The 24,222-nt window shown below is 41.8% G+C and overlaps 2 protein-coding genes across 2 annotated transcripts; both read left to right on the forward strand.

Moving 5' to 3' along the window:
• The first annotated feature begins 1,164 nt into the window (after nt 1-1,164).
• On the forward strand, nt 1,165-20,400 carry SFT2D1 (SFT2 domain containing 1). Its single transcript, XM_068412533.1, has 8 exons — nt 1,165-1,335; nt 7,490-7,576; nt 10,058-10,140; nt 13,072-13,153; nt 15,549-15,584; nt 16,341-16,399; nt 17,802-17,831; nt 19,792-20,400. The coding sequence occupies exons 1-8, from the start codon at nt 1,273-1,275 to the stop codon at nt 19,829-19,831; spliced, it is 480 nt and encodes a 159-aa protein (XP_068268634.1). The 5' UTR covers nt 1,165-1,272; the 3' UTR covers nt 19,832-20,400.
• A 2,438-nt stretch (nt 20,401-22,838) lies between these two features.
• On the forward strand, nt 22,839-23,996 carry PRR18 (proline rich 18). The gene has a single exon (XM_068414020.1). The coding sequence runs from the start codon at nt 22,839-22,841 to the stop codon at nt 23,655-23,657; it is 819 nt and encodes a 272-aa protein (XP_068270121.1). The 3' UTR covers nt 23,658-23,996.
• The last annotated feature ends 226 nt before the right edge of the window (nt 23,997-24,222 follow it).

Here is a 24,222-nt window from a genome sequence, read left to right on the forward strand (position 1 = left end):
CCCCAGACACCAGCCTCGCTCCCCCTGCACACCACTCAGGCCAGAGCTGTGGTGCTCGTCTGAAGGCCAGTGACACAGCAGAGCCACAGGCCAAGACGCAGGAATGGCCCCAAAGGGCTTTCAGGGGGTCAGTGTCTGAACAGAGCAGGACAGGGAAGACTTACACAGAGTGACCATGCTTGAACAGAGGGGATGGTTGTTGGAGTCCTGCTGGGAATGAGCAGGTGAAGCAGCCAAGACATGGGGGCAGCATGATGGCCTCTGCCATACCCTTTCTCCCGGGGCAGAGGTTAACGGTAAACACAGACCCATAGTGGAAATCTCTGCCTTAATACATGCGTTACATTTACTCACTGAAGAAGGGCTTTACAGCTAATCCCGTTTCTCTCTGCCCCGCCCATTCGTAGCTGGAAAAGCACCCGGTTTGCTCGCAGGCGGTGCGCAGGGCGCAACAGGCTCCCCGAACTCACGGGGCGCCGAGGCTCTTCGCATCGGTGTTCGCAGCGCTCCTGGTCTGGCAGCTGGGTGGCCGCGTGCTCGGCCCACCGGCACCGTTTCCGTGGCACAACCAAGGTAAAGGCAGGGACAGGCCGAGCCGCTCAGGGCGATGCTTGTGCTCTGCGGGTGAGGCAGCGTCTCCCCGGGCAGCGAGCCTGCCTGAGCCCCAGACCCCTTCCCTCCGCGGCGCCATCACGCCCTCACTGCGGTTCTAGCAGGCCCGTGTATGATCACGGCGTTACCGTCCTGTATCTACACAAAAGGCTTTATTTATGTGCGAACTGGGGCTACCGAGCCCATGCAAATAACGGTTTCGGTGCGTATCGAAATAAGCCAATTCCGCAGCGAGCAACGAAGCCGGGGCCCGCCGAAGCACCCTCCTTCCTCCCAGCGCCCCCGGCCAGCCCCGCACAGCCGCCCACCTCGCCCCCGTCCACCTGACACGGCGCAGCGGCGACACCCCGGGGGGCGGCCCGGAGGAGGGGCCGTGGTGGCCGCCGCCGCCACTCGCTGTCGGGGCGGTGCCACCCGCCCCGCCCGGCCACCGCCCGCGTGCGCAGGCGCGGGACCTTGACACCGCCGGTCTGCCTGCCGCCCCGCCCCGCGGGAAACTGAGCGTGGTGCGGGGCCGCGTCCGCCAGGGGGCGAAGGCTGCGGGTGTGTCACTTCCGGTTGGGCCAGCGGCCCGGTGGGGAGTGCAGTCCTGTCCCATCCCGTCGGGTGTGGCGCGGCGCGGCCCGGTCCGGTCCGGTCCTGCGCTGCCCGAGCGACGGCATGGAGAAGCTGCGGCGGGTGCTGACCGGGCAGGACGACGAGGAGCAGGGACTGACGGCGCAGGTACCGCCCGGCGGGGCCCCGTTCTTATTCCCCCTCCCCGCACCGGCGGCCTGGGGGCCGCTGCCGGCAGCTGCCGCTAACGGCCGCGGACCTGCGCCTGGCGGGCCGGCGCCCCCTCCCCCGCGGGGGTTGAGCCTTGCCGGCGCCGTGACGGGGGGTCGCTGAAGCCGGCCCGCGCCGGTGTCCGCGGCTTTAGGCGCCGCCGTGCTCCCGCACTTGCCCCCTCCCCGGCCTGTGCGCGTAGACACCCCCCACACACCCCCGCTGTGTCTGCCTACGTGCCCGTCCGTGTCAGTAAGCGGGAGAGACGGGCAGGCAAAGGGGAGACGAAAGTTTGCTGCGTGTGCCGAAGGACGAGGTTTGCGAGCACCGGGCCCTGCCCGGGAGTGGGAGCTCTGGCGAATTTTCGGTGTACGGAGCAGCTTTTTGTCGTGTTCGTGGTTTGGGGGCATTTGGCTTTTTTTTTCCACGCCCTGCTTCGAGATAACGGGGTCTCCTTGTCTTGCATATACTCTTCCTGCTACATGGCCGTGGTGCTTGATAATCAGTTAAACAGTAGATTTTCTTTCTAAATGGCTTCTCCATTTCCTTGTGCCCCGAATTTGCAAAAGCTATGAAAGACTTTCTCTAGACAGAGATTGTATTGTGTGTATTGTGAAGTTCCTTTTTTTTTTTGCCTCGTGCTCAAGTACAATTTAATTTTTCTGTTTCCTCCACACTATCTTCCTTATCATCAGTTATTCTTTTTTTACTGGGTTTGAACACCATACATTTCCGAGACTTCTAGGCTGAAGCAAAGCTGAACACACTTATAAAGAACCATTTATACTATCAGCTCCCTTTTAATTGTTGTGACTGCAGGTCAAAGTGCCCCACATCATGGAATGTCCTGATCCTGTGTGCTACAGGATGGTGGAGGAAGCTGGAACGTGGAGCAGCCTGCATCTGAGCTGCAGCCAATAAACCTTGGTGAACCAGCACAGGGCAGTTGGTGTCTGTAGCATAATATCAGTTCCATCAGCTTGCTGCTAGCACGCTTCACTTGTCTTTGCACTGAGTTGCTGATGGTCTTCAAGGTTTATGAACTTAGCCTCCTTGCCACAGTAAAGCAGCTAAATTGTATCCACACATGACTGATTCTGGAAGCAGTGTAATATCTGTGCTCTTTCACACCAGAGCTGGCTGCCGGCATTTTGGGGGGATGCTTCACCTTCTGATCTCATCTCAAGATTATCAAAGAAATACTTGATGTCTGTTTTAAGGCAGCAATCAATAGATAAATGCCTAAGTATTTAATAATCTTATATTTGAGGTGTGTATTCTGAGAAGGAGAGAACTGAGCTAAAAATGTGTCACTTTTTGGATGTTAGTTACTAAGCTGTATATGATTTGGTTATTGCATGTAATGATGTTGTTATACCTGGAGGAGACTTTAAATTGGAAAAATCTGCTCATATTTAAAGCCTATCCAGACATGATAGAATAAAACATATAAGTATGCCCTCAGTGTAGTGCAAAGGAGCTTCCTGCTGAGAAGATGAACCAGAAAGATCTTCTTTAAAGTAAATAAATACTCACTGAAGAAAAACTCAAGTGTTTTGGTTAGGCAATGTCTCAGTTGTAGATTTCTCTCAAAGTAGCAGTGTATTTCTAGAACACTGGAGATCAGGCTTCTTTTTAGTGAGGAAATTCATATGTGGCATTCACTAAAGCTATAGCTTTACAGCTGAATGGTGTTGACTATTTTTAAAGTGTATGTAATAGAGCAAAAAGTATGTGCATCCATGCAGAGAAGGACACTTTTTAAGAGGTGATGTTGTGAAAGAAAATATAAGGTTATGCATTTTGTGTGTAAAATCTTCAACTGTTTTAGATGACCTTTCTGGAACTGAGTCATGTGTTTGGTTAAAAACAAGGGCCCTCACTTTAGAACAGCTGATAGTTGTGTAACAGCCATCGTATGGTTTATGTTCATAGATGTCTCTGTATTCTGCTCCTTCTTGATCTTTGCAGAACCATTAACATGAAGTCAGCGGTAATTCCTGTTAAGTAGAAGAAAAGTATATAGTGAGATAATTGTGTGATGATTCAGTTAAGTCTTTTTGTATTTTCTGAACTCTTCGGATGACTGTCATTTCTTGCTGAAATTAGATCAATTATTCTAAATATTAAAAAAGGGAATTAAAGGAATTTATTACAAAATAATCAATAATAAATTGTAAATATACCAGTGTAATGATGTTGACAGCATTATGTTGTTTAGTTTTATCAACACCAAAACTAATATAAAATCAGTCTGTTTGACACACTGGCTTATTTTCTGGCTGCAGTTTCATGGTAGTTGTCATTGATTGACAACTGCTTAAAGCATTCAACAAGAATTTAACGAGGAGGAATAGACAAGATATTTACATTTCTTATATTTTGCTCTAAAGTGTTGATAGAAATACATATAAGGAAGCCTGTTAGGGAAAGATGAAAATACATCTCTCTAAATATTTTTCAAAATATTGCTTAGGAACTCAATTCTGCAAATGTACTAAACGTTTCTTTGAAATTGAGTTTTCTCCGTTACTTGCATATTCTTAAATTTACTATCAAGGAAAGATGTAATTGTTAACTTGTAGAATCTTTCTTATAACCTGTAAAAGAAAGTGCTTCTATTTTTTTGTTTACCCACATGGAAAACTTTTATAAGATAATGAATGTATAGGAGGAGCCTAGGTAGATGTTCAAAACCACAAGAAATGTGGCAGCCTTGCAGATTATCATTCATATGATCTATTGGGTGTCCATAGCAAGTTATTCAGTAAAGACACTGTTATCTGTCACTTGCAAATTGTGTATTAGACTATTGGCAAGACCGTTCCTTGTGTTTCAGGAAGCCTGCCTTCCGGATTCCAGTTTCCACTTAGGGTTTCCTCTTGATTTCTGGATGTCTTGGTCATTTCTTTGATGTAATATTTTCTCGGAATAGCCTGTGAATAAAAATCTTTGCTTTTTGCCCAGGAGTTTGGCGTTAAAAGCTTAGCAGTAGAAAACTAAGGGTTTCTATTTGTTGATTTCTGTTTCTTTTTTCTTTTTATTGCTTAGAAACAAGCTGATAAGCAGTGTAGCAAGATGGGTATGTTTTATGGGAACTCCCTTGCCACCACTACTGGACAGTTCTCTGTATGAATCTTTCCCCAGATGTGGAATTTGCATGGCAATTTTTTCAGTATTCTAAGTAAAAGCTTCTGCTAATGCAAATGTCAGAGTGTAATGCCAACTCTTTGTACCTGAAATCTAGGATTAGCTGTACGGCCTATGTCAGACAATAAAAAAAGTCCTAATCACCCTTATGTTGTTTCCTGCTTTTGTTGCATAGGCAGATTAGACTTACTAACTTTTTCTTAGGGTTCCGGTTCATAGTCTCTGAGTATAGGTGTGCGAAACTAAGCTGTTACTTCAGGGTGTCCCACAGCCCCTCCTATTGAAATTACTGCTGCTGCAGCACATACGGCAGCATAGGCAGGCGCTGTGTCAGGTCCTCAACTTTTACAGATTGTAGCCTGGCATTTTAGCGCAAGCTGAAGTCTGTGGTTTAAGTAGTTGAACTATGTAGCTGTTACTCCTGCAGCAAGGTGCTTCGCTACAGGGGTGAAACAGGCATCTCGGAAAGGTGACCAGTTCCATTGCTTCCATGAAACCTAAAAAGTATTAGGTACTAGAGACTAAAAAAATGCATTACCAGATCTCCAGTTTCAGGATTTCAAACACTGCATTAACTAGGTTCAGCTCAATAACATAAATGGTGAATGCATCAGGAACGGCTGGAGGATCGCCCTTCATTTTAATGGCAATTAATTTATTTAGTTTTATTATTACAGAGAATGCTATGTTGTGGTGCTCTGGCAGCCCTCCTGCCACAATTTATATTCCTGCAGTTCATGTGCATGTATTGTCAATCTTAAGTTTTTAAGAATTAAATCTATAAAATGTATTAAACTAGTTTTAGAATCGTATTTTAAATCTTGTGGCATTTTTTCTCCAAGCCTTTGTGTGGTTCACCCATTTATGGTGTTGGTATTCTTTCCTCTTAATTAGGAGATTTAAATGAAGATAAAGATATTTTTAAATTTATATGAAAAATTAAATTCCCTGGTAGTTGTTTCAGGAACACCGTCAGATATTAAGACTAGAATAGCAGTAAGTGGCTGCAGTGTGCCTGATACACCTAAAGAAACTGTTCACCTTCATCCTTTCCCTGTTTTCTAGGCAATCTGAATGTGTGTGTGTTGGTTGTACTGATAGTATTGACCCATCCACACTTCATTTCTGAGCAGGGATGGAAAGGATTTTTACTCTACTCCTCTTCTTTTTCTTTTCCTTTTTTCTTTTTTTTTTTTTTTTTTTTTTTGGTGTATGTGTGATTAGTTGCACGAATAGGTGTAACTAAAAGCATGATTCAAATGGGTATCTTCAGTTATGTCCTACCAACTCTTCTTGCACTTCTTACCTATATAGGCATTCAGGAATATGACTATCAAATATGATTTCAAATACTAAACCATCTTTCAGTTACTGGTTTTGTCCATTTCTTTAATGCATGCATAAGGATAAACCGTTGGACCTAACAAGGTAAGCTGCATCTTCTGATCTTTGGGTAGTTCTGTCTTAATTGCTAAACACACAGAGCAGGGGAAGGAAAAATCAGAACAATATTGTATCCCAGCTCTGTGTCTGCTCAGATAGTATGCAAGTGTAAAAGATTATTTTTAGTACTCTGATCCCCATTCTTAAGTAAATATTCAAAGTATTTGATTTAATAAAGTTAGTAAATTTTTTTAAGTAGGAAGTAGTCCAGGCTCTTCTTTGTTGACATACATCCAGACACTGGTTCTATGATGACAGCACATAAATGTCTGCTTGCGTGTGGCCCTTTTTTATTAAACTGGGTATGGATTTGTCGTTTGTACAGATGTGAAATTATTCTAAGCAGTAACCAAATTTCATTCATTCACTCACTACTACCTGAAAGAGAAATTCCTCAAAAGAGGAGGGGAAACATCAAACTCATTGGTTGGGGAAGCCCTAACTTGTATATTTGGTTAATAATACTTGATTGAAAATATCTGTAGAATAGATAACAAGAGAACAAGTTTGTTTGTAATCTGAACAAATAGGAGAGTTAGCTTTTTATAGTCATCTTACGTAAGCTGAAGCAACACTTCACTTAATAGACCAGTTTAGAACAGAGAGTATGTTTAATTTTAGTGACCTGGAGTAAGCTGAAATACATTGTTCTTTACAGCATGGGTGGAGAAGATATGCTGAGCATATCTAACAAGTCACTTCTGGTGAAAGGGGCTGTTTTTCTGCCAGCTGTGTGGCCCTGCCTCTTTCCCTGTATCAGCCCCACCACTTTTCTGACATCTTGCTGGGCTGGTTTGGCTCATCAGTGTAGCATAGGACTAAGTCATCAGAATAGCAGGAACACTAGTTCTCTTCCCACTTTGTGAGCTGTGTCAGCTGGCTCAGCTCGTTAAGGGGTCTTGCAGGTTCTGGAGTCACACTGGAGAAGCAGGAAGTAAAATGATCCCTTTCAGCAAGTTAGCTGTCTGAGGAGACAAGCTGTGTTAATCTGCCCACACCTTCTCCTTGTAAGGAACAGTATTTGAAGTGGAATCATAATGCTTGCAGTGAGCACTTGGACTAATACGTACAATGGATTCAGTCTGGTAACAGGAAAAGGTAGTAATGCCTGTAGGAACATACAGTGCTGCACAAATAGATAAGTTCATCTGCAAATTGCTAGAAGGTCCGTTCATTCTTCTGCTTTGGTACAATTGTGAGAATTTTCAATTGTAATTGTATGGTGAGAAGAAAGTCTGTTTGAAAGTGGAGTAGTATTGCTTGAGTGCCAGGATATACCTTCACAGATTTTGTCTTTTTTGTTTATTTTGGAAATGTTTCCAAATGGCTAATATAATTTCTTAAAACTGAAATAATTAATACGTAAGCAACTCTTAAGCAAAGTATAATAATTTTTTCTGGCAAAAAAAATTTTTGTTTGAACTTAAGGACTTCAAAACTAAAGAAAAAAATGTCCTTTAGATTGTTCAAAACTTGAGTTTGTAATATCCTTTTATGTTTTTCCTCTCCTCCTATCAAGGTGCTCGATGCCTCAACACTCAGCTTTGGTACTCGAGTCAGATGGTTTGCCATATGTTTTGTTGCTGGCATTGTGTGTTCTATTCTTGTAAGTAAAGTGATTCTGTGTTTGCTTTATCCTATATCCTATTTTTTTATCCATGAATCTAACTGGACATTAAATGTATAATTAGCATGTAGGGGCTGTTCTGTAAGTGATGATTTTGACCATCTTTCTTCCATTCACAGCAGAGAGCATTTTTACTGTAGTGTAATAAAATTTCTTACTAGAAGTTTTGAACACAGACTAAATATGCTGTATTTTTAATTCAGATTTGTGAGTGGTGTACTAGGAAAGAGCTTTTGCTGTCAGTGTGTACCCATCTTATTTTTATTCTCTCTAATAAAAGGGGAAAAGGAGGGGGAAGCTTGAAAGGTTTTTGAAGGCTGAAGAAACCTAAGTATAACCTGTCACACTCACAAATCGATAGGTGATGACCAGTAGCATGTTGACACTTGAAAAACTTGCTGCACTCCTATTGATCTTACAGCCAACAAATCATTTGTTCATTCTTGAACTTGAGGTGTTGGCAGGCAGCTCAAGCCTGCACTTAAAACTTGAGATCTATTAGTTGATTGGGTCTATCAAAATCTGACGCAGGTAACTTGCAGTACAAAGCAGTTCTTCATCTGCGTGGAAAGTCCCAGAATCTGGTGAAATAACATTGGGGAAGTATCCAGACAGCTGGTTTTGTTTTTTCTTTCTTTTGTCAGCAGCCTTTGGCTAATATGTGTGGATGACATTTGCAGTTTTTGTGGAGACTCTGAGGTGGATTGCCTTGACTTGTAATGCATTCTGGTAGTAGGATGGAGAAACTTGTCCTGTGTGCATTAGTTTCTGCTTTTGCCATTATTTAAATGCTGCTGCTCTTTCATTTACCATGACAAGTTTTTAAACCAAGGAGGCTTATGTAATGACAGGAAGAAGCAGCTGTGGAGGAGCAACCTGTTGATTGTTTGAGGCACTCACTTAGAGATAGCCACTTGCTGGATTCTCCTGCAGGTGGAAGCTTCTGATTCTTTATCAAAACTTGCAGTTTGTTAGACTCCCTGGGACCCAGAGGTAAACCAGAACAATTGCTGGTCTTACCTATGAGAGGTCGTCTTTAAGTGGTAATCAGCTCAATAAAGGAACTGGAGAGTGGTATTCTTCATATTGATATCTATGCCAAGTACAGTGACACATGCTCTGGCCAGATGCTTATGTTCTAGGCAAGTTCTAGGGAAGGAAGGTGCTCAAGATTGCACTGGAATATCCCTTTTTTTGGGTGCTTTGACTCCCCCTCTCCATTTTTTTTTGCAAGTAGTATTTAACCAGTATAATCACAAATTTTAGAACACACCATGTTTGTGCTTTAACACCTATTTCTGGACAGGTTAACATCACTATTTTTTCTGCTTTTTTTTTAGTGTTTAATCTTTGTGCCTATTCTATATCACATGGTGAGAAGCTATGAAACAACAGATAAAAGGCTTTAGAATCTTGGTTTCCTAAAGTTTCTTTGAGTTATCTTGAGCTTCATTAGAGTGAAAACTCTGAATAGTGTGTTTGTGGACCTTGTATCTTGGAGAGTTCGGAGGCAGCTCCCTAGCTAAGCTTTGCCACATGAAGCTGAGAGCTGGCAACTCTGACGCCTTCTGCTCCAGATTATGGACCTTTTGGTATATTTATTATGTTCTTGGCTGGCCAAAATTGCAGGTAGTGTTTTTTCTTTAATCTAGTCTTTGCAAAGTGTCCATAGGCTTTCCTTGTAGAATACAATTACATTCTTCTCTTGCAGCTTTCCATGGTTGCTTGTACTGTGGTCTGTGCAGACTGACACCACAGATTCCCACTGAAGTTGCAATTGGGTATAATATAATTGCTTTTATTTTCTTTGCAGGACACAGTGTCCACATCACAGCTTTAAAAAAAAAAAACAAAACCAAAACCCAAAGAAACTAAAAAAACATGTTTTGCTTCTAGTTTAGGCTTCATTTCTCCCTGATCATCCTGGGGACTGTGATCAGCAGAAGGCTTTGGATTTTTTTGTGTTTAGTGAAAATAAGAGATGTCTGGAAGTAAGAGTACTAAAATATTCCTATTCGGCCCCAGTGTGTATCTAGACTGAGTCCAGTCCAGATGGTTGATTGGAGGAGAAAGGAAATGGTGGATATTAATGTGGCTTTATGATATTTTTTCCTTTGTGTGCAGAGGTGTATGATGTATAGTGGGGCATTGTAACAAAACTGGAAGTGACATAAATAGAATATAAACAGTACAAATAAGTGTTACAAACAATATAAATAAGCATTGCCTAGTTGTAAAAATATTCTGAAATATAGTAAATCAATAGATTATTTTGCCAGTAGGTGGCAATAGAAGTAAGCTGAATATTGACTACTACAACAGTAGTATAGAGAACAGTATACTCTGCTAGTATATGTTAGAATGTCGCTCTTCGTAGCCTAAAAATGTATTTGTAGACTACAAAATCTAAATAAATTGAATTAACTAATTAAAAACATAGAAATAACCTATCTTTTATAGGGAACAGCATTGCTATGGCTTCCAAAGGGGATCAAACTTTTTGCAGTGTTTTACACCCTGGGAAATATTGCTGCATTAGCCAGGTATGATTTTTTTATTATTGTTATTAGAAAGTATCCTCCTTTTCATCTACATTTCCATTTGCTTTTACTCTAAAATGGTGTCTATGTTGTGTATAAACAACATTGTTTTCATATTAAAATGCTAATAACATAAAATCTTGTTTGTCTTACATTTTAAAGATTAATAATTAGTGAATATTAGTTATACACTTGTTATTGCCCCATTGTAATGTTTTATGTGATTGTTTTGTAGACACATCACAACTGTTATCTGAAGTATGAATAACAAATTGCTGGCTGAATGTACTTTTTACAGCGAAGTCCTTCTGCCAGGTACAGAGGTACCTCAGTTTCAGGGGCATACTAGTCTGCCAGCTGTGTGGATGCTTTGTTACTGGAAGGACCTTTTTACTTTTAACAGAGAGATCATGCTGTTTCTAGGAAAACTCTTTGAAAAAAAGAGAGGCTCAGGAAATCCTCATTTTGACTGTAAGGCCAAGAAGAATCTAAAAGTCATTCACAGTGTATTTTAAACTCTGCTTGGTTCTTTGCAGTGTTCCCTGTCACAGTTAGTCTTAAAAGATTTGCAGAAGGATCTAAAACTCTTCTTTCACTGTTTGAAAGACATGTAAGAAACAACTTAATGTCAATAAAGTATTTTCAGTTTCTGTTTGTCCTCCTTCTCTTAATATCTTAGCATAGTTGAAGCATGATCATGGAACTCAGAACCCATGGAGCCTGGTGTTGACTTTCATGGACTCTGTGACTTTAGTCAAGTCACTTAACTCTTGAGTCAAAGCATTGTTAATCTGTAAAAGTCAGGCAGTGTGACGTTAACGTTTGAGAAATGTGATGGTGTACTGCTTTTCCTCAACAAATTTATTAGGGGACAAAGATGTTTATACTGGAATTGAGTCTCTCATTTGTATAACTATTCCATCTAATACTGAAACAAAAAGTTAATACTGGAGGTAGGCAAAACTGAGTATTTCACTTTCTCTCCCTTACTTTATTCTTTGTTGTGGTTTTTTGTTTGTGTTTTTTTTACCTAGTATTTTGGGTGTGTTTTCACTGCATCAAATTAAATTAGCATTTTAGAAACTTGGTACTAATCAAGTCTAACTGACAGTAAACTAAGAGGAAAGCTTTTACAGACTGGTATTTTAGAAGAATGCTGAAAAACTTTAGTCTGGACTCCAACTAAAATCAGAAGTAAGAAGAGGTCCCCTTCCCTGTCAGTAGTCCTTTTAGATATAAACAACAGACAACTGCGTTCTAACAATAGGAAATGAAATAAAGTCCCAAATTGACAAGGAGGCTTGAACTTTTTCAGGTTTGTTTGCAAGTCTGTATTTAAAACAAATGCAGCTACCACTCTTACCAAATAGTCATGTCTGGCCTGTTTTTACTATAATTTTCTAGCCACAGACATGAAAACAATGATATTTACTTGATTCTTCTCTGGGATGATGAGCGTATCTCCTACAGAATGTGTTGTGTATAAGAAATATCCTGTGTAAGTGGAGGACCTCTAGAATTTTTTTTCCAGCCTTTCTGCTCCCTATGGATTCTCTCACATCTGTGGAGAAGCTGTTGTGATGTCTGTCCTGCAGTGCTAATCAGACTAGCATCAATGCATTTTGCTTCCTGTATTTTTTTCTGTCTATTTTATGTGGCCTGAACCTCCCTCATTTTTACCACCATATTTTTATCATCCCTATCCTTGCACTCGCTAACTAATTTTTTATTCTAGTTCTTCAGGACTCTTTTTTTGGCCTTAGTTTAATTTTACGGCCCAGCAGCCATGATTAAAAAATACTGAGAAAAAGTTAGTTTGGATTGGGGTGAATTTAAAACATTTTATTTCTATTGAATTGAGAAAATATTTTTTTTCCATTTAGTATGGACTTTGAGGTCTGTCTATGCGACTTAAAGAATGAAAAAAAAAAGTTAAGAGAAGGGGATATATACACAAAGTTGCTGTTAGGGGAACATCTGGATGTGGGAGATCATGGATTCAGTTTACTGCTTGGGATGTGGATTCCCATATTTCTTCTATCTTAGAAGATGCGCCCTTCACCAGGCTTATGACTGGTTTCAGGAGAGAGCTCTAACAAACTCATCCCTGCTACTGATTGTTTCATTTCATATAAATAAATATTAACTAGAAAAGGAGTTAAACTAGGTTTCGTGCTCTGTCGTGAAGCATTCAGACTACCACAAGGTTACAGGCTTTCTCACTCTCTCACTAAATTTTTGTATTTCCTACAAAGCAGAATGGCTTCAATGACAGGGAAGGAAGAGGCTCATCTGGGAATATTTGAAGCCAGATAATTACTCCTAAGGTTGTGAATTCTTAGTTCACATCGCATTTCTGTGCGTGAACAGGTACAGCATAGCGTTGCTGATGGTTTTCATTCTCCCTTCAAGTTGACTACAGAGTAGAAGAAAGCTGGAAGATTTAATACAGACTACTGAACTTTTTCCTTCTTTTCTTGTTTGTTGAGTTTGGGCAAAGAGAGCTTCCCTGTAATCTTAATTGTAGCTACTTGCACACTGCCTGTGTAAGAAGTTTATTGTTAAGCAGGAATTTTCTACAGAAGTTTGGTCTTTGTATTCTTTGCACTCTTTTGGCAAGTCAGTTCTTAGAACAGCCTGAACATGGAAGTTCCTAGACTTGAACTTGACAACCCTCTGCTATAAGTGGTAATGTTTTGGAAAGAATTTCATGACCAAGGGTGACTCGATACATAAGCTGTTTCCAGGACTAAATTCATGGAGTATTTCACCTTTCATTCTAGCAGGTCTCTGTTGCTAAATACTGAAATGCCTTTTTTAAAGCCTTTGTACTCATCTAACTGTTGGAAAACTGGTTAATTACCTATTGTCTTTCGAAAGGATTTATTTGAAAGTGATTTACCTTTTTTGTTGTTGTTTTTTCCCTCCTACTAGTACATGTTTCCTGATGGGGCCGCTGAAGCAATTGAAAGCAATGTTTGACCCAAAAAGATTAATAGCTACAGTTGTGATGTTGGTAAATATACTGTCTTTACTTCCTTTTGCTAAAAAGTTTTCTTTTAGCCTCAAAGCTAAATCTGAGGCTTTACTAAAGGGAGGTTATTTCTCAGTCCAACTCTTCTTTGTACTGAGTAATAATAGTCAAGCTGATTAGCTCTGTATATCATAAAGATTAGCTAACTCCTTTTTATGAGCTTGTCTTTTTGTTGCTTATGTTTGTTTTTAAATTAATCATTTAGAGTAAAATGTTCTTTACTAAATATTTCTTACTAAATGCTAGTATTAGGTTGGTTATTTTTAATTTGTCTTCTAAAACAATTTCTTCAAGAACCAGGCTAGAGAGAGACTTTTCAGCTACTGTGAAAAGTCAGTGGTCACCAAGTCTAGCTTGACAGTTGTTTGTTGGCTGCAGTTCCATTTGTATAGCTTAGTGGTTCAGCACTTTCAAAGCAATGGAAAAAATTGATTTCTCTCCCCGAAGTCCAGAAAGCCACATGTTCAGCTTCGCACTTCTCCATTGTGAGGTCCTTGGCTCCTTCACTTCCATGACCATCATTTCTTCTTCTAGGAGGATGGAAAAAACAGCCCCATCCCTAATCTCAGGATTCCTATCCCAAAACTCTCTATTAGGGAGTTAAAAACAAGTTCCTGCCCTTGCTGCTTCTCTGTTTTGTACTTATTTTATCTCCTGATTTGTTTCAACTTTTATTTTTGAAATGTAGTTGGCTGTCCTATTCTCCCTATCATACAGCTTTCTTTTCTAGTTGATTACAGCTGATATGGATAAGAAACCCTTCATGAATTCTTTCTGGGTGGCTGTTGTATGGGTTGTATATTCTTTCTCTCACACACCTACATGAAAAAAAAAAGTTGTTATGTCATTTGAGAAGCTCACGTTTGCCCATATCTTTTGGAGAAGTGACTTGATCCTTGCTTGGACTCTGAGCTTTGTTAAAAAAGTGACTTTTTGCCATCTCTTCCAAATCATACCAAGTTACAAGTCCTAGGGAAGTTATGTTTCATAGGTCTGCAGTAAAAGCGTCCAAGGATATCTCCAATTCTCTAGAGTCTCTGTTTGCTGAGCATGAATTCTCCAACACTTTACTGCTGTGGGCTTTTTCTAGTCAAGCTGAGGGCCTAAAACAGCCAGCACAAAAATTTTGCTCTATTATGCTATCATCCACTGTGCTCACACATGGTGACAAAGAGAATAACTTGCTTTGAAGACTGTAGACACAAGACATGTCAGGGAAGTGGAAAGAGCGTGTAGAAAAAAGTCACAGACCTACCTACCTGCCTACCTACCTGTGCAGAGAAGCTACCAACAAGGTTAGGAAAAGACAGAATGAAAGGTTTCATCTAATAGAGAACAGGAACATTGGATAAGAGCTACGACTGTTAGGATGGAAAATTTCAGTAATACAGAGAAGAACTGGTAAACTTCTAGAGTTTAGAAAACTTTTGATGTATTTGACTGTTTTCTTCCCCATCCTAACACAAAGCTAGAATTATGGGCAACTCAGGAGTCACAAATATATTTGGACAATTTCAAGAGAGTCTGTTATTTTATTTCTTTCAATAAAATGCCAACAAATTTTTTTTCAATGAAAATTAATCTAGAGTTTCGTTCTGTTTTCTGCTATGTGTAATGACAAATGGAGGGAGCAAGATGAGATTTAGTGGAAGAGTTCAAAGCGATGCTTGCACAAATGGTATGATTAATTTGGCATAGTAAACTATATCATTGTAATATTCCATCAGAGGTGTATAAGTAGCTTGAATAAAGTTTCATGTGAGCTTTTTCACTGTGTGTGAAGTAGCTGCTACCTAGTGGGCACTTAATTACTGTCAGAAGATGAAAAAACACTGGCAGAAGCAGCAGGGCCTGTGTTTGCCAAACAACGTAATTGTGAATGGGTGTTTTAATAATGGGTTGTTCATAGCGATGCACATGCCTTTCTTGTCAGATGTTGATGTTATGAATACTAGATCCAAAATGATACTGTGTACTGAAATAATAGAATAGCAGTTCCCAGACTACTTGGTTGCTTTCAAGCAAGATTTATCATTTCAGCCCACCTCTTAATAGACCTAAAACATAAGGCTACAGAGACCTGGTTATACTCCTCTTGATTCCAGAAGTTGGTTCCTGTCTCCTCTTTCTTCTAAGACTTGTCCCATCCCTTCTGGCCATGGAGCACATGATACTATGCTTTGGAAAACACCACTTTACATGGAGTTCAGCATATAGTCACTGTGTGACAGCCTTTGGCTCTGCGTGTTTCATGAGTCAGTTCTGAAAATGCAGATTAGCCGTTGAAAACATGAAAATAGTTACTGTATTTGCTTTGTTGTGTATTGGAGTATTCATGATTTTCTTTTTTTTTGTCCCTCCTTTCATCTCCCCCCAGCTTTTCCTAGTGTTGACTCTGTGTGCTGTGTTCTGGGTAAGTGAGACTACTTTGTTCCTCTAAAGAGCAATCTAACTTGGTTAGTTTATCAATTGTATTACAGCTTTACCATACAGTTCAGTTGTAGAGGAAAAATGAGCTTGTGTGTGTGGTATTTGTGTTTTCAACTGCAGTTGAGTTTAGGTGGAGTGATGAGCCTGCTGGCTACAAAGCAAATACATCCTTCCACCAGCATGTGATGTAGATGAGAATACAAAATCTAGAGCATCAGGTTCAATCTGCAGACCTCTGGAATAAGAACTAAGAAAAGCAAGTTAAAATATACTTTTGTCTTAGTGATATGTACTTACGTCAGAGAATATGTAGTGGTCTTTAGAAACCACAGGTACAGAATATTAAACTGGTAAAGACATAGGAAGAGACACAGAACAAGTACCTTCAAGCGTCTTAATTGAAAAACTGGCTGTAGTTATGTTCCATAGAAGTAAATATGTAACTGAAGTGAACGTCCATATTTGCAGAAGTACAGTATCATGAATGAAAGTGAAAGTGTTAGCATTGATGCTCTTAAGTGTTTTCAAAGCTAGAGAAGGTTTTCATAGCATGATGCGAATGGAGGGATGGATAAAATGAATGGAAAGTTGTTAGAGTCGAAAGGAGTAGCAAATTAACTTAAGGAAAATTAGGCATCATCAGTTAAATAAATTTCTGGCTGAACAGGCTGTTGCAATTGTTTACAGTATGGACATGCAAAATGAACTAACTTACAATATTTGCTTTATTTTTACGTAGTGGAACAAAAAAGGTTTGGCAGTGTTATTCTGCATATTGCAGTTCTTGGCAATGACCTGGTAAGATTCTTAAAATTTAGCTTAATTTCTTCTCCCTGGCCCTACCTCACATGATTATAAACCTATATATATGCTTTGCATAACGTAAGTGTGCCTAAATGCCAGCCTCAATCTGTTTTTCTAAGCTAGGCTGTGTAAATTCAGCAAAATCTGTATGCAATCGTCTTGCAAAAATGGTAATTTTAAGTATATTCTGCAATGTGTGAACTGATTTGAGACATTATGAAAGGAATATATATGCAAAAAAATTCTCATGCCTTTTCTCTGTTGTGAAAGTAACTGTATATTCATATGCCCTGCTTTTGATGATCTTCCTCTTCTTTGAGTTCTAACTAAATTTTAATTTTTGAAGTGGAAGAAACTAAATAACATTTTCATAGGGTGTGTCCTGCCCAAGAATATTGAGCGGCACTGGGTAAAGAGTGGGTGGATATGGGGAGGTAAATTCAGTGCAGCAGGTATTACACTGACCATCCAGATGCGCTCAAGAGCTGGGCTTGGGAATGTGTGAGCACAGTTAGGTGAATGCTTGCAAGCCTGGCAGGAGTTTTGGAAGTTACTGCTTTCTTCATGGAGATATGACTGAACATACTTGGTCTCCTTGTCCCAGGTGAATGACTTGGTACTAACTCTTGGGTGATCCAAGGTGACCACAGTTCTTGTTTGAACTTGCCCTGAATGCACAGTGTCTGTCCTGAACTTGGATCTCAGGACAAATAACCATTTGTTCAGGATAGGGACTGTTAGGCATCATGCTGGGCCCAGGTAAATGCTTTATAGTAGATAGAGGGAACATTGACTATGTTCTACATGTTTGCAGCAGACAGCTTCGCATTTGTTAAGTGTCCTAGAGCTTGATCGGGCTGGGCATGAGAACAAAACGTAGCCTGGAGGCTTGCGAGAAGCAAGTTTCAGAGGCTAATTGTATTATCAGCTGTTTGAGTGTCACAATTGTGGCGTATTATTCATACTACAGCATATATCTGTATTTAAAGTTACATAAATAATATGATTATATGTGTATTTGCATAGTAATGTATATTGTCTTTTAAACTGGTAAAAGTTGTCTCTGACATCTTGAAGAATACAGTTTTCCCAGAAATCTCCATTCCTTTTGAAACTGGTGATAGTAAATCTGCTTTTTTAAGTTTATGTGCAATAGAAGTTATGAAATGTATTAAAAAAACACAAGGAAAAAGTAAACCAGGAAATCCTTGGCAGTATGTTTAGTTCTTGTACAAGCGTGTCGTCTTTTCTCAGGCAAGCATTAAACTGAGTAGGTAATCTTGTTTAAAGTTTCGTTACAACAGGTTGCTTTTATTAATGCTGGACTAAAGTGAAATAATTGGGTTCTAGGAGAGACATGAACACTGCCAAAAATACTTTTTTTTTTTTTTTTCAGGTATAGTCTGTCATATATTCCTTTTGCAAGGTGAGTCTGCATGATTACTTCCATCTTAACAGAAGTCAGTTATCTTTATGCTAGGGAGGGGCAAAAAGTCTTTAAATTCAGTATGTGAAAAAACATAGAATCACAGAATCAATCAGGTTGGAAGAGACCTCTGGGATCATTGAGTCCAACCATTGCCCTGACAACATAACCTCCTCCCTTTTAATTTTTAGAAAATGACATAGCTGAACTCAAAGTAATGCCTAATATAAGCTTTAAATACAAATAAAGTGCATACCGATTCTCTTTAAATTTCATTCTAGTTTTCATCACTGAAAATAAATTGAGTTCTTATTTAAATTCTCCCATGATTTAAAAATGCATTGGTGCAATAGTGACTTTTCCAGTACTTATATTAAAGATAACTTATGGATCTGAGGTCTTTCTTTGATAAAAGCAAACAAACAAGCATAGTTTCAGCTGCTAAGTCTATTTCTGAATTCCTCCATCATTTTTAGGAGAGGCAAAGGCAATGCTTCATGTTAATTTTCGTTTTGGCAAGCTTCTCTCTTTCATTTCACTCTTGTGTGTACAAAAAGGGAACGAAAGCTAGCCAACACATGGTGAAACTACATGCAAGTAAACAAACTGGAGAATCTATTTTTTTCTGTAATGTTTCATGTAAAATGCAGTTTGGTCCTTCAGCAGTGTGTTTTTTTAAGAAATAAAGTGCTTCCATGTCTGTATATTACTTAATGAGGTTTTCCGTAGTGGAAGTGGGAAAAAAAGAATAGAAAAATTGTCTATCCCTTTTATCTGATATCTTCCTGTAGTGTTTCTGTAACTTTGTCGAAAACTCTGTACTGTGGGGGTTTTTTTAAGCCTCAGATTTGATGTAGGGAGGATTAAGCCATATATATATATATATTATTTTTTTGAAGATAGATAATAATTACAATGAATTAAATACTTTTAACTGAAATCAGGCTTCAAATTGTCTTCTTACTATCTCTGGCATCTCAAGCTAACCCAGTCAAAAGTAGTATTCTGAATTCTTATAGTTCCTGTGCCCAGTGAAACACTCAGTAGAGTCATTCTTTTCTTTTTTTCTTTTTTTTTTCTTTTCTTTTTTTTTTTTTTCAAATGTTCTGCTCTGTGCAGAAAACAAGATGAGCTACTAGTCACTGGTCTTTTCTTCCCTACCAACAGCACTTTAAGTTTTGGTCAGAAAAACATTAGGTTATATGCATCACTTAATTTATTTGTTTTTATTTGTCTATTAGATTTTATGATGCAGAGAACTGAATTTTACGCACGCTGCTTTTAGTAGTACAGTGATTTCTTTAGGGATTATTGAGTTACTTGCTTGTGTGGAATGCTATCATAATTTTTTTGTATAGGCTGCCTTTCTTAGGGAAATAGTGGTCTAAACCATGTTAAGTGCCAGTGAACAGCATTTTGTATATTTGTTTTATTTATTTATTATTTATTATATTTGTTTAAAGTATGCATTTATCTTGATTTCAACAAAATTGCCATCACTTTAAACCCTTCAGCCTGTGCTTTTTTTTCCTGCAACATGGTCTAACTTGTCTTGTCCTCAAAGCACCTGCGCTTCGCTGACAGTCTGGGTTTCGCACGCTCCTCAGCCCTGCCCTTGCTGGCCAGCCTTTGCGAAATAAGGCTGTGACCTTTGCTAAGCCACCAAGTGTGCTGCAGAACGATTTCTAACACTGTATCTGCACTTTAGCATGTGCTTGAGTGTCTAAGTGTTCCACACCATTTACAATATGAGCAGACCTGAGCTTCAGAGTGGGCTTGAGCCAGCTGTTAGCTGGTGCTGTAGATGTACTCAGCGTAACAATGGCTGTTAAGATCCTGCACTTGATAAACTATTGGTTTTTGTCTTTAGTTTATGTAACTTTTTTAATTTTAAATCCATAATGGTTGATATGTGTATAAAGGAAATAACAAATAACTGACTTTTTTTTTCTTTTTAAAGGGATGCTGTGATTAAATGCTTCTCGTCCTGTCTAGGGTAAATTAACAACAGGAACCACTGTACACTTTAAAAGCCAACTTCTATTCCTCTGTGAATTTTGCTTGGAAGTCTATACTTTTCCACTCATGAAATACCCAGTGACAATTTAGTATTTTCCTTGCCTTTTCCATTTGGGAGATTAAATATTTTTTACTAGAAACAGTTTTAAAAATAAATTGGGTGAACTCTTTGTGTTTACCGTGGAACTTTTAGGCTTTTTTTAACAAAAAAAGTACATTTAAATATTTTGTGCAGAGTAGTCTTAAAACTACCTTGCATCCAGTAACAGTTTATTCCCCAGTGGAGGCAAGCCGTTAAGATCTGGGTAGTATGCATAAAGATTTCATTTACAGTTCTGTCTAAAATTTGCAGTGTGCCATTGATGTTTGTATATTATTCATTGTATGCTTTTCCAAAGACAGTTTTGTAAAAGTTGAAAAGATTTAATAAGTTATAATTAACTGCTCCGTTAGAATGTCTACACACGTGCCTTATGGAAAAAGCTTAATCAGAATGTGAAAGGTCCTTAAAGCTTGTTGGATTTTATTAAAAAGCTATATTTTAAACGATTTTTTTTTTTTACTTTCATACTTAAATACTTTTTACTAAAAGAACTTATGGCTAATGTGTAAATGAGATTTGTGAAATAAATTAGTTTTAAAGGTGCCTAAACTATTTTTTGTTTAGGAATCTGCTACAGATTTCAGCATTACCTTGAATAAATACAAAAATATAAAAAGTGGGATATGTATAGGACTATATCCAAACTTGGTTATTAGATTTGCAGAAGTGACTTTAAAGCTTCTTTGTGTTAGTATTTAGACAAACTGTTCCTTCTGACTTAAACTGGTAACAGATTGAAGTGAAATATTCTTAACACTTTGCCTAGCTTCAATAAGATGTTCTTATTTGTAGCTCTTTGCAGCTAAGAGCTATTCAGTTATTCAGGAGCAAAGTTAAATCTGTAATGTTTGATGGATGATATTATATTACAGGAGGTTCTTTTTAGCACAGGTTGGATGTGCTTGATTACCTGTAGTCTAAGCCCTAGTTGTTCTGGATTTATTTTTTTCCACTAATCCACAAATAGAAGAAGGAATGGATTTGAAAAGATGTGAGCTGCAGTGTCAGGGAGGGGGAAGTCCCCTGTCTTTTAGTTTCGGGTTTCAGGCTGAAGAGAGGAATTGCAGTATGTTCCTGCTAAATCTCAGTGTATGTTGCACAAATAGCAACATCTTTTGGAGAAGCTGTATAAAGGATGACTGCATGATTTTGCAGCTAAACTGCTAATCAAGGCACACCTTTTAACTGATCACTAACTGAGGCATCCTTCCTGCTGGTGATAGGGAACCAGGTAGTCCAGACCCTGCAGCAGGCTCTTGGGCTCGTTAGTGCTGCGTGGTGTAGTGACAGCCTCTCCAGCTCTGCCTGTCACGGCCCTTGGGTGCTGGTGGACCCTTGAGTGAATTTTTAGTTCCTTTCAGTTTGCATTGAAGGTGAACTAGTATGTCCATAGGTAGTGATGGATGTCATCCTGGAAGTGACTGTTGCTGCCCCTTCCCCAGTTGCTGCTGCTGACCATAACTGGCACTGGAGAGACCCCATCCCATTAGTCAGTGCTTCAGGACGGGGCAGGTGTTTGCCTCAGGGTTGGTTTTGCCCGTGAACCACCACTTCTGGTACATGATCACCTTCACTGTAATCTTTAATCAGAATGGTATTAGTCATTCAGACTTTTTTTTATTTATGTGCTGTGATAAATAACGAAGTTAACACTCATGAGTTAACACTTACTATTAGCTTGTCAGAACAGAATGAGTTCAAGAACTGAAGTCCTAAAGTTCCATGTAAAGGTATGCACTTAGGCCTGTTACATCATGTGCTTTTTCAGATGTTTTTCTCTCATGAACATTTAAAGATTCACTTGCTTCATCTGCATACAGAGCACACGCATTGTGTTCTTCCATCAGTACCTTTTGCTCCTTCATATCCTTTGTTTGCTGTGTGTGAATCTTCCAAAAGTTCACAGTTGATGCATCCTCATTGTATAATACCCTTTTATGACAGTGTGAAACCATAGATGTGGAAATCTCTGTCCCTGTGGATTGCATACATCCTACCCATCTTTTGATAAAATTCTGGTACCCTAATTAAAACAGTACTTTGAAGTGAAATCTGTAGAAATCATATGCCATGATTTTTTAGACAAAATTTTTGAGTGGTAGTAATTTTATATTCATAGGAAATATATGCTTACTTATTACTACTACTAACCTCTGTTATTGTTTAGGGTACTTTAAAAGGTAGGAAATTACTGCCTTCCTCCTCAAGAAAAAAAAAACAACCAAACAAACAAAAAACACCAAACATTGAGCAATGTGCTTTGCTTCAATCACAAAAGGAATCGAAGCTAGGAAGAAGGATCTCTGGCCTCGGCTCTTCGTTGCCAGGCTCCTATTGTCCTCAGAGTGGCTTGTGCATTTTGGAATTTCATGTAGGTGCAAGTCTGCTTCAGGTGGACAGCACTCTTGTCCAGTCTGCCTGCCCTTATTTTCACGGTAATTCAAGTAGTCAGAGAGCTGAAAATAATGTTTTGGAGATGGCGTGAGGGTGCTAGTTTAATGTGACATAAAAGCCTGCCCTTTCCCCCTTGGAGGCTTGAGGACTTTTGGGGTCGTTTGGAGCCTGCCTGCCCCAGGGGCGTGGGCCGCGCCGTGCCTTTCCTCCGGGTCTGCTGTGGGCCGGGCAGGAGACGCGCGGGGAAAGGCGGCGGCGGAGCGCCTGCGGCGGGCCCCAGCGGGCGGCTCGGCCGGGCGGGACGACTGCCGCCGGGAGGACCTTCCGTTCCCGCCCGCTCGCCCACCCCGCGGCGGGGAGGGGTGTTGCCGGGGCGGGCGAGGGGCGGGAAGGGAGGCGGGTTATCGAGGGGGAAAAGCAGCGGCTGCCGGCGCTGAGGGAGCGCAGACCTCGCGCCGCCTCCGCCGACCGGTCGTCGTCACCCTCTCGGCATGGGGCTGCAGCCCCGGCGTGCAGCAGGGCCCTGCCCGCCCGCGGGGAGATGCGCTGCCCTGCCCGCAGCGCGCACCGCGGCTGCCTGGGCACGCAGCGAGGAGCCGGAGGGAGCTCCCGGCCGCACCGCGTCCCTGCCGCCCATCCTCCCGGCTCCCGCTGATACCCCTGTCGCCGCCCGGGCGCAGCCCAAGAGGCCGGCGGCGGCGGCAGCCCCCAAGAAGGCAGCGCCTCGGCCCGCTGAGGAGAAGGCGGCGAGGAAGGCGCGGGGGGCGCCCCCGGAGCGGGCGGGCCTCCTCTCCAGCTCCTGGCCCTGCTCCTCCCTGCAGCGGCCGCCGCCGCGGAGGCCGCTGGCCGAGCGGGTGGCGCGGCCCCAGCCCGCTCCGCCGCAGCCGCGGGGCCGGCCGGGGGCGCCGGCGGCGGGCAGCCGCTCCTGCGAGACCCTCGGCGGGGCGCCGGGGGAGGCGGCGCTGCGGCTGTCGCTGAGCCTGCCCCCGGAGGCCGTGCGGGTGCTGCAGCGCCGCAGCCTGGAGCGGCAGAGGGGGCAGCCCGCGCCCTCTCCCGGCGGCAGGGCGGCCCCGGCGCGACGCGGCGCTCGGGCGGGCGGCGGCGACTTGCGCGCCCTGATGAAGATTTCGCTGCTCAACGACAGGCACCGCTACGACGACGAGGAGTACGAGGAGGAGGAGGCGGCAGCGGCCGCGCTGGACGAGGGGCTGGTGCGGAAATGCACCGAGTGGCTGCGCGGCGTGGAGAGCGCGGCCGGCCGCGACCGCCCCGACAGGCTGGAGACGCTGCCGCACCTGGGCACCCTCTGAGCCCCGCCGCGGGCTCCGGGGCTCGGGGAGCGGAGCTGGGGGAGCGGCCCGGCGGGGGCTGCCGCCGTCGAAGCGAGCGGCAGGGCCATCCGGTGTCCGTCGCTGTTGTGTCCTTTGTGGTGGTGTCGGCGCCGGGGGAGACCCGGCGGGTGACGGTAGGGGCGGGGCCCGGAGCCCAGAGCCGGTCCCCGGGGCGATGCCGCCGCCGCCGAGGCGAGAGACAAAGGAGCGGCGCCGGCCTCCGCCCGCGCGTGCCCGGGTGGTGGGAGCGAGAGCAGCCGGCTGTGGGCGTCCTCCCTACCCCCCGGTTTTTTTAAGACTTCTGACTACTTTATAAGATATGCGTAATGGTTTTGTATATTTGTACATAAAAGTTCGTTTTTATTGATTTGAATAAATGACAACTTTTGTGTTGCCGTAGCCTTAACGCCTCAGTAGCTTCGCGTTGCGCGGTTCCTCGTCTGTCTGTGACTGCCACAGTGTGTGTGTTTGCTGTCCAGGTGTCCTCGAGATAAGGATGGCGGGCGATAACAGTACGGAGAGCGTGTGCAGTGCAAATACTCGC

Source organism: Nyctibius grandis, chromosome 1 (assembly GCF_013368605.1).
Source record: "Nyctibius grandis isolate bNycGra1 chromosome 1, bNycGra1.pri, whole genome shotgun sequence".
NCBI lineage: Eukaryota > Metazoa > Chordata > Aves > Nyctibiiformes > Nyctibiidae > Nyctibius > Nyctibius grandis.